The sequence below is a fragment of the Centruroides sculpturatus genome, unplaced genomic scaffold (genome assembly GCF_000671375.1).
Source record: "Centruroides sculpturatus isolate CEXI.00-Female unplaced genomic scaffold, Cexi_2.0 scaffold1524, whole genome shotgun sequence".
NCBI classification, from domain to species: domain Eukaryota; kingdom Metazoa; phylum Arthropoda; class Arachnida; order Scorpiones; family Buthidae; genus Centruroides; species Centruroides sculpturatus.
In genome coordinates, this window is record NW_019387049.1 from 173,116 (window position 1) to 184,210 (window position 11,095).

Genomic DNA, 11,095 nt, shown 5'->3' on the forward strand with positions numbered 1-11,095 from the left:
TACTCAAATATTTTACGTTTTTGATTAAATTAACTTCTGGAGTATAATTTTTTATTGCTTTTTTATATTTTTCAATATATTTATTTTGTTTGTACAAAATAAAAAAATAATTTTTAACGATACAATAGTCTTCGTTAGGCTTAACATCGACGAAAATTCAACGCGAAGCGACACGCAACGGAGAAAAATTTCAACATGGGATAAATTAATATATTTTTTCGTACATGATTCGTTATCCGAAAAATAAGTTATCCGAACCACCCCAGTCCCCAATTGATTCGGACAAACAATGCTCTACTGTATTGGGAACAAATTATATGCCAATATTTAACCTTGAACTTCAAACTTTTATTGTAACAAATAACACATAATTATAAATGTAATTTAACCTTTATCTATTGTAATCTTAATCAAATTTATTGTACTGTTCTTTTTCCTGATAATGCCTCAGCGGGGTCAGGAAATATGTAATATTACATGTTAAAATAAAATGATTGATTAATTGTCCCTATCTACTGGAACTGAGACCCTATGTGTTTGTGTGCGATATTCGTGAGCTCCTTATTCGAAGTTTTCGAAAGCTATTTTCACGGTTTTTATAGTGTCCTCTAGACCAGGGCTTCCCAAACTGTGCGTCGCGACGCCCTGGGGAGTCGCGGCGCTTTCATAGGGGAGTCGCGAGACGATACCCACCGGTCGCCTGCACACGACGTAATGAGTGAGTGCGCTGCGCATGCGTCTCATCACCCCGCTTCTCCAATTTCCCGCTCTTTCGTTTAGTCTTTTGTTTTCGTCGATTACAAGCATTGAAGAATCAGTGTTTTGATTTCAAGTGTGTTCTATTTAAATTGCGCATTGTAAAATGGATAACTTTATTCAAATAAATAGAAAACGTGTTGAAGACTCAGGAAAGAGTACAAAGGAAACTGTAGAAAAACGAAAAAAATACAGAAAATATGATGACCAATATTTAGATTTTGGATTTACTTACGTTAGCAAAGGAAATGTGGAACTACCCCAATGTGTTGTTTGTCATAAGGTGCTGGCAGCTGAAAGTATGCTTCCTAATAAATTGAAACGTCATTTAGAAACAGTTCACAGTAATTTACAAGGAAAACCGCGAGATTTTTTTGCAAGAAAATTGCGAGAACTGAAACATCAGTCGACATCCTTGTTTTCCAGAGCATCTATTTCCTCCAAAGCACTGCTCGCCTCTTATAAGGTCGCTCACCGTATTGCCAAATGCAAGAAACCACACACGATTGCTGAAGATCTTATTTTACCTGCAGCGATTGATATGGTATCAGTAATGATTGGAGAATCGGCGGCTAAAGAAATAAAAAATATTCCTCTTTCTAACAATACGATTAGTCGTCGCATTCATGACATAGCTGAAGACATTAATGAGCAAATTGTGGAAAAACTTTCTGGTTTATATGCCATTCAACTGGATGAAGCGACAGACAGTAATAACGACGCTCAATTAATATGTTACGTGCGGTACATGGAAGGAGCAAATGTATGTGAGGATTTGTTATTTTGCAAAGAAATGACTGATACCGGGAAGGCTAGTGATTTGTTTGCGATCATAGATTCATACATGAAAGAAAATAACATTCAATGGGAGAACTGTGTTGGTGTGTGTACAGATGGAGCTCGCGCGATGTCAGGGCAATATGGAGGACTTCAAGCTCTCATTAAAACCAAGGCACCAAATGCAAAATGGACACATTGCGTCATACATAGGGAGGCCCTGGCTACAAAAAATATTTCACCTGAATTAAATCTTGTGATTGATATAATTATTAAAGTGGTAAACTTTATAAAAACAAGACCCGTGAAGGCAAGATTTTTCCGAAAGCTTTGTGAAGATTTGGGTGCCGAGCATACATCTTTACTTTATTACTGTAACTCTCGTTGGTTGTCGAGAGGTAACGTACTCTCACGTGTATACGAATTAAAACATGAGTTGTACACGTATTTATTGATAGAATCTCATCGTGACGCAGAAAAGTTTAAAGATACTGACTTCTTAATAAAACTGGCGTATCTTTGCGACATATTTGAGAAATTAAATGTCCTTAATAAATCGCTGCAGGGAAACGAAACGCATATACTGCAACTGGCTGATAAAATTGCAGCGTTTAAAAAAAAGTTGCTGTTGTGGAAAAGAAAAATAGAAGAGGAGCATGGAAATACTGACTGTTTTCCTGTTTTAAATGGCTTTCTGCAAGAAAAATCTATTCAAAATCTGGAGCCAAGTTTGCAATTGATATTTATCCAACACTTATCAGCACTAAGCACCCATTTTGATACATATTTTCCAAATAATGTAAATCAATACGACTGGATTAGAGACCCATTCCAATCGATCCCAACCCCATCTACACTTTCAACAGTCGAGGAAGAACAGCTATTAGAACTATCTTGTGATACGAGTCTAAAACTTCGATTTGATAAAGACAAACTATTTCAATTTTGGAGCAATGTCTCTCAAGAATATCCTGCTATCAGTACTACAGCTTTGAAGGTTCTTTTACCGTTTACTACATCGTACTTGTGTGAAACTGGCTTTTCTGCAGTTGCAGTAATCAAGTCGAAATACAGGTCACAAATAAATTTAGAAAAAGAAATGAGAGTAGCGATTTCAAAACTTCAGCCCCGATTTGAGAAGTTATGCTCAGAAAAGCAAGCTCACCCTTCTCATTAATTGTACTATTATGTTTTCTAATAAATAATAATTATTAAGATTTTATATTCTTTGGAGTTTTCTTTGAATAATGAAGTAATTTTAATGTCTGCTAGAGCTACACGCAGGTATCTTCTTTTAGAAGGGCGTCGCAAAAAAATTACAGCCAGTAAAGGGAGTCGCAGTATAAAAAAGATTGGGAACCCCTGCTCTAGACGCTATCTTTGCTGTACACAAGCCTCTAGTCTCCTGCTGCTGACCTACACGTGATGGCCCTGTTTCCCCTACTTTAGAGGGTGCTAATAGCAGTAAAAAGGCACTTTTCAGTGCCATTACCTTTCATTTTCACTTATTCTTATTCTCCATCCCTTTCTCTTACTTTGTTATGAGTGGGGACGAGGGAATCGCTCCTGATAAGGGGCTGCCAGAACACGGGATTGTGGAACTTTTCAACATTAGGGATGAGTTGGAGCAATATATGGAGTAGAACCCAAACTCCAAATTTGGGACGAAAACACATTCTCGGAGTATCCTGGAATTCTTCGACAGGATGATCAACATCTTCAAAACCACCAAGAAGCCAGCCAACACCAAACTGGAAACTATCTCAACAAAGCTGGATCAGCTAATAGAAGTTACTAAACAGCAGCAGCACCCAACTGGGACCTACGCGGGCATAGTCAAAAGAAACCTCCCCGAGTCCAAACCAGATACCAGTTCAGCTGTAATAATTATCGAGAGCAAAGACAAGAAGGAGGACGCCGAATCTATCAAGAAGAAGGTCAAGCAACAGCTCAACCCAAAGGAACTTAAGGTCGGAATCACCAAAGTAAGGAAGATTAGGAACCAAAGTGTCCTGGTCGAGATAGAAAGAAAAGGAAAGGAAGAAAAGATAATAGAAGAAATCAACAAAATCAACAACCTCACTGCAAGGGAGCCCAAAAAGTCCCTCCCGAAGATGGCCATTTACAACGTGCCGATCGATCTTGGGAAGGAAGAAATAATAGAAGCAGTCTTTCGACAAAATCCGAGGATCGCTGACCAATATCCCAGCCTGGAAGAATACAGAAAAGATATCGTTATCAAATACAAATGGGGAAGAAAGCAAGACGTAAACCACTGGGTATGCGAAGTCTCACCAAAGCTGAAGAAACTACTTACCAAGCAGAAGAAAATAAATATAGACTGGGTATGCTGCAACACTGAAGAATACTACATCATCATTCAGTGCTTCAGATGCTGCAAGTACGGCCATTTCGCCAAAGAATGATCCAGTGACAAAGCCTACTGCAATCACTGTGGGGGTGACCACAAGTACGCAGAATGCCATAACAAAAGTACAGCGCCCAGTTGTATTAACTGCGTCCGAAATAAAGCCAATACCTTTGCTCACAGAGCAAACCAAAACTGCTGTAGTGAAAGAGCAAAAATTATAAGAAATATCCAAGCAAGAACAAACTATGGATAAGAAAACCGATGTTAATGAGGAAAGCCAACAACAGAACAGGAATTCGTCAACCCTTAATTTTCTACAGACTAACCTCGGCAGAGGCATAGCAGCGGTTTCCCAGTTGGTTGCTGGACAGGCGAGTTTGGCCAGTGTTCTGCTTATCCAGGAACCATATCAGAAGGACGGTACCCCTTATGGATGGCCTATCCGTATGAAGAAGCTGTACCACTGTAATAACAAAGTACCATGGACCATGATCGGCATAACAGACCCGAACATCAACTGCTTACTTCTAACCCAACACTGCAACGAATACCAAACCTTCATAGAAATCAACAATGAAGGACAGCACTGGCTAGTTGGCTGCGTCTATGTCCTGATGGATGCGTTCATGGAAGAAGCCCTCAAGATGATAGAAGAAGTGATAGACAAATACAACATGACTCATTGCATCGTCATAGGAGGCGACTTCAATGCACACTCGTACATTTGGTTCGAGGATGAAACAGACAACAGAGGGGACGGCATCGAAAAATTTGCGGGGGAGAAGGATCTGTACTTCGTCAATGAACCAGGGAACCTAAGTACGTTCGAAAGCAGCACCGGCACGTCCAACGTGGATATCACGATCTGCAACAGGCTGGCCCTCAACTACATCATGGACTGGAGGGTGCTGGACGAAGTTACACTATCCGACCATCGTTACATTACCTACAAGCTAACAAACACAACGGTGCCTGTCTCGAACATCAAGAAATTCAACCTCTGACTTGCTGATTGGGAGAGAATCATCAACAGGATTACCTCAAGCAACTTTAACTTCGAGACCATCAACTCCAAAACAGAAGCCATCAACGTCATCAACCGTTTCATGCACTTTCTCACTGAAACCATCGAGTACAACATCCCACTACACAAGGATAAGGACCGCATCGTCCGCTGGTGGAACAGCAAACTGCAGACTCACAAAAACAAACTACAAGCTACAAGAAGGAGATTCCAAAAGTGTAATGATCCGGATGCCCGCATTCTTCTGAAAAACAACTACGTGGAGGAACAGAAGAAATACAAAGACCATATCCAAAAAGTCAAAAAGGAAAGCTGGGCAGATTTCTGCACCCGCTCCTCCGCCGACCCATGGAATGTCCTCTACAAAATAGGGACGAACAAGCTAAGAGAGAAGTTCCAGCTAACGGACCTCAAAAACAGCAAAGGAGTTCAAAAAAACAACACCAAAGACTGCGTAAACCTTCTGCTAGATGAGTTCAAGAAAGACGACCCAGCCTCAGACAACCTAACCCATGTCAACATAAGGAACTGCCTCAAGTACAAGTCCACAGGTGCTGACACCCCAGACTTCACCCAGAATGAAATCAACTGGGCCCTTGCGAAATTCAAGTGCAGCAAGGCACCTGGGCATGATGGCCTCACGATAGAGATCCTACGGTATATCCACAGAAGGATCCCGTCGCTGTTCCTGTCTCTCTGCAACTGCTGTCTCCGGCACAGTGTCTTCCCCAGTTATTGGAAAAAGGCCACAGTCATCCCCATCTATAAAGGAAAGAACAAGGATACTAGGCACACTAAGAGCTACAGGCCAATATGCCTGATCCCCATATTGGGGAAGCTACTAGACCATCTGATAACAACTAGACTGAAAGAATGGATCAACTCCCACTGCCCACTCCATGCCCACCAGTATGGCTTCAAGGAGGATATCAGCGCATAGGACACCATTTACAGAGTGGTCAACAAACTCCAAGATTGTAAATCAACCACAGCGCAGACCGCGGCCATCAGCCTAGACATTCAGGGCGCATTCGACAACGCCTGGTGGCCCCTGCTGCTTACCAAACTCGAAGATAGACAGTGCCCAAGCAACATCTATAATCTGATCATGGACTACTTCTCTAACCGTTCTGCCTCACTCTCATATGGCGATGTGTGTGTCTCCAAGCAGGTCACCATTGGCTGCCCGCAAGGCTCCTGCTCCGGTCCCCACTACCGGAGCATTATCCTGGACGATCTTTTAAACAAGAACTTCTTAAACAGCTATCATGTCACGGCCTACGCAGATGACGTGCTCCTGATCATCTCAGCAGATAGCAGAGCCAAGTTAAAACACAAAACTAACAGTGTTCTTCAGAAAATCCACTACTGGGGTGAGGACAACAAGCTCCGCTTTAACCCCAGTAAAACCAACGCCATGATAATAACCAACTACAATGCCAATAAAAGACACCCGAAGTTACACCTGAACAACACCTCTACGATGGACTATCTTGGCATCACTCTTGACGACAAACTCAGCTGGTTACCACACATTGAAAAACTATCAGAAAAAACAAGCAACCTATTTGCCTGGTTCGCCAAAGAGGCCAGGAAGGACTGGGGACTCTCAGAGATGGCCCTAAAGAAGATTTACCAAGGAGCAATCGTTCCCATGATCATATACAGTGCGGGTGCATGGAGCAACAAGACAGCCCAAACGCGCACCAAGAGGAAACTCATCGCAATTCAAAGGAAGATCCTCCTTAGGATTACCAGAGCATACAGGACTGTCTCCAATGACGCCCTCCACGTCCTGGCCGGCGTCCTCCCGCTGGATCTGAAAGTCAATCAGAAACATGACCTCTTCTTACTCCGACTCAATGGGAAACCACCAGACTTCATCACAGTTGAAGACGCCATCATCAAGCCCTACATCCCAGCGACTCAACGTCTGCCCTTCAGGAGTATTCCAGACATCAACATCGTCAGCCACAACGCCAACTTCAGCAACCGTATCTACACCGACGGCTCCAGGGGCCCCAACGGTGTCGGGGCGGCCTTCGTCTACCTCCACAAGGATCACGCTTCCTACCAGCAAACCTGGAAGCTCAACAAAGGCTGCAGTAACTTCCAGGCTGAACTATTCGCCATCAAGCAAGCTGTGAAATGGGTAAATCACCACTTTGCCCGCTGTAAGACCTTAATTTGTACAGACAGCAAGTCAGCACTCGATGCCCTACAAGACATGAACAGCAAAGGGAAACTCGTGCAGGACATTTGGCACATTCTCAGGAATATGAGAGAGAACATCCTCTACTTCTGCTGGGTAAAGGCCCACGTTGGTCTTTACAGGAACGAGGTAGCAGACAAACTGGCAAAAGAAGCATGCGATCAAGACACGAGGCCTATCCACAACTTCATCCCAAGAAGTAGTACCCAGTAACAGACAAAGCTCCATTACCGCAAGTTATGGCAACAGCAGTGGGAAGCATCCGACAAAGGAAGAGACCTCTTTACATTCTTCCCAGATGTAAACCAAAGGATACAGTGCAAACACCTCATCGTGGACCACCACACCACTGCATTCTTCTCCAACAACGGTAACTTTAACAGCTACTTATACAAGCATGGACACGCCAACTCTCCGCTCTGTACAAGATGTGGAGTTCCAAAGGACCCACTTCATCTCCTCTTCGACTGCATCAGGCTTGAGAAACCAAGGCAAGAGCTCCACTGTATCAGTGAACTCGAGGGATTCAACTGGCCCATCTCCCCAGTTACAACGATTCTGAACGCCAACCTCTTCAATCACCTCCTCTGTTTGGTCTACACGAACAACAAGTACAAAGAAAGCAGTAACCTGTAAATTTCGGCATAGCTCTAGTACACGCAATTTGGTATGTATATAACAAATTCCGGTATCGCGGAGGAAATAATGTTGCGCATTAATTCCTATCTGTATTTTACCTGTTAATTGTTATCTAAAACTCTCTACGAAGCCTAGCGGTGTAGAGAAACATTAAACAGGAACAGTCGAAAGGGTCGGCCACACTTGAGCCGTAGTCGATCGACATTGTTCCAACAAATGAAATGAAATGACCCTATCTACTATTCTGAGTCTAGCTCTTTGAGTGGAAGGTTGTGTCTTTCTGTGCTCTTCAACTGCAGTCAGTTTAGCTTAGTCGTGTTTTTAACCCTTGTTTTAGGCTTAGGACAGTGTTTGCTATAGTGAAGTATAGCTTTTTAGGGCTGTCTTAGGCTTAGCTGGGTTCTAGTTTTGCTAGGCCTACTTTTAGGCTTAGCTGGTATTTGGTTCCTGGGCCTTGTTTTAGGCTTAGTTGTGCTGTGTCTATTTTTACTTGGTGAGTGTTCATCCTGCTGGATGCCATGTTGTCTTCCTCAACGTTGCTGTCTACAACAGGGAAGACTGGGTAAGGCCGCCATGTTTCTCTCCCCGGGCCACTTGTACAAGTTGACCCTGTGGATGCCATTTTGCTCACCACCACTGTGTTTGTGTTGTGTTCCTGTGATGTGTGTGGTGCATAAGTGAGTGTTCGACTTGCCCATGGATTACGTGTTGTGCTTACCTGAGGATTACTCAATGGATATGCTGTGTTTACGTCTGGTCCACCAATGTTACCAATTTTGTTTACCGTCTCCTAGCCAGGGCTGTCCTTTTGTGACAGGTGTCTAACCAACATAGACTGTGTTGGGGTAGCTGTGCACCTGCTCATCTGTTTTTGTTTTGTTTGGTGGGAACCCTGGTCTCTGGACCAGTTCCTACCCCGTGCCGACAGGTGCCCTGTCGACACTGAGAGACAACAGCAGCAAGTGTTTCCACTGGCCAAGCTAGCTTGGCCTCCCCTGCTACCAGCCTGACCCTAGTAGACTGCTGTCTTCGGCACTATTGGTGTGGTTGCGGTTTTTTGGTGTATTCCTGGCAACGGTTTGACGAGTACTCAGCATCTTTCACCAGGGTGCTCCCTATGGATACCCCCTAAGAACTACAAAGAATCAACTCCATACGTCCACACCCTTTTGGATTATGTGCACTTGTGACCTCTTCCTGGGCCTCTATTGTGGACTTTCCTGAATTTTTCTTCTTACCTGGTTTTGGACCATCCTGCTCCTTTGGATTACTTACAAGCTTCTCTCTGCGTCGCCATTACCTTTTTTCTCCCTTTAGGGCCAACCAATTTTGCTCCCTCTGTCCGAGTTGGATTCCATCCAGCTGGGACAGAGTCTTTGGCCGCAAGGCATCTTTTTACTCTTCCACTCCACTACATACTCTATTGGTTGGTCCACTACACTATACACTTGTGTTTGTGCATCTTGTCATCATGGCTACTGGACCCCTTGCCTCATTCTTGGACGAGGCCTACAGGATCACGGACGAAGTGAAAGGGTTCTGTGCTGAAAAGCCAGACAGACGTTTCAGCTCGATCCAGAACCAAAACTATATTAATGACAGTATTCAAAGGATAATAAACCTGGTTAAGGTTATTTTTAGTTCGGAAGAAACTCCTTAAACCACCTCTGGGGATTGCACCAACGTTCACGCAACCCCCTCCCAGACTTTGCCTAACTCCAAGAATAGTGAGGACACTCCTATCAAGAGGCATCAAGAATTTCTGGACATGGCACCAACTCCTCCTATGCCAATTCTGCACCCTCCAATCTCGCCAAGACCCGAGATGGAAGGCCTCCACATCAAGTTAAACAAACTCATTAATGACGATCTCCCCACTCTGCTGAGAAAAGTGGACGACAGCCTCACTAAACATGCAACGACTCTACCCAAAATCGTCACCGACAACACTGAACGCACCAGAGACCTGGACAAAAGGTTCAGTGAGGTCAACTCTATACTAGACAAGCTGGCCGACTCCAACAACAGGATCGGGGGTAACATCAACCATCTTATAGATCGCCTTGATCTAAAATCCCCATTTAACCATATTGAGGGTCTCTCAGGCAGACTTGAGGAGTTCATTGAAGATGGCTTTATCAAACATATACTTGACAACCAATTGCAGACCAAGGAAAGAATTGAACAACTCTGCTCACAAGGGGTGCAAGGCAACACAGTGGGTAAATCCTACTGTGATGTATTGAAATCGGGAAAGGCCATTGGCAGCTCCAGCAACTCCAGAGCTTCAAAATCTAGTACTGAGGTCCGCAGGCCAGTACTTTGGTGGACGACCGAGCTTACTCAACTCCGCAGCAAAAATATTTCTCTTAGGAGATACCAGAGCTGTCACACTGAGCCCCACCGTACTAACTACAAAACTGCTTATTTTGAGCACCTCCGACATTACAAAAATGAGATTAAGAAGGCTAAGAGAGACTCATGGACCTACTTTTGCTCTGCCGCTGGTAAAAACCCCTGGGGCTTTACCACCCGCTTCTGCACAGATAAGCTCAAAAGCAGGCAAACCCTCTACTCAACGACCATGGGACAAGACTTCCTCCAGGCAGCCAACGACAAAATTGACCACTACTGCCTCCCAGACAACCAGGACAACGAATCTGATTTTCACCACATTATCCGGACCCAAATTAATATGGACATTAATACCCTGGACACCCCAGAATTTCAGCCACATGAAATTGGGCGAGCCTTCTCCAGCCTTGCCAACAAAAAAGCTCCTGGCCACTACAACATCACTTCGAAGTTGGCCAAGCACTTATGGCATCTGATTCCTGAAATCCTGACCAACATTTACAACACTTGCCTCAAGCAGGGGTTTTTTCCTAAATCCTGGAAACATGCTATTATTGTGCCTGTCCCCAAACCGAGTAACCTTGCTGAGAGTCGGCCAATCTCTCTTCTGCCGGTCCTGGGGAAGGTTCTGGAAAGGCTTATTACCAACAGGCTCCTGTGGCACCTAGAAAGGAACTCCCACCTCCATGATAGTCAATACGGCTTCCGTCCACAACGCTCGGCCCCTGACGCCATCCAAAAACTCATAGACACCACTAACCACCTTTTAGAGGACTACAGGTATGTGTTGCCATTAGCCTGGACATTGCTAAGGCTTTTGACAGTGTCTGGTGGCCTTCCATCCTTTTTAGTCTTCGCCAAAGGGACTGTCCTGCTAACCTTTATAGGCTGCTGAACGACTATCTTAATAACAAAACTGCCAGCCTGCACTGTGGCGGGCACACTGTTCACCGGAGTGTTG

General features: G+C 44.1%; 2 protein-coding genes across 2 annotated transcripts; both read left to right on the top strand.

The window, feature by feature from the left end:
- Positions 1–862: 862 nt before the first annotated feature.
- Positions 863–2,710, top strand: LOC111616095 (zinc finger BED domain-containing protein 5-like). Its single transcript, XM_023357527.1, has one exon. The coding sequence runs from the start codon at positions 863–865 to the stop codon at positions 2,708–2,710; it is 1,848 nt and encodes a 615-aa protein (XP_023213295.1).
- Positions 2,711–3,239: 529 nt separating this feature from the next.
- Positions 3,240–3,959, top strand: LOC111616096. The gene has a single exon (XM_023357528.1). It carries the CDS (start codon positions 3,240–3,242, stop codon positions 3,957–3,959), a length of 720 nt encoding a protein of 239 aa, XP_023213296.1.
- Positions 3,960–11,095: the final 7,136 nt, after the last annotated feature.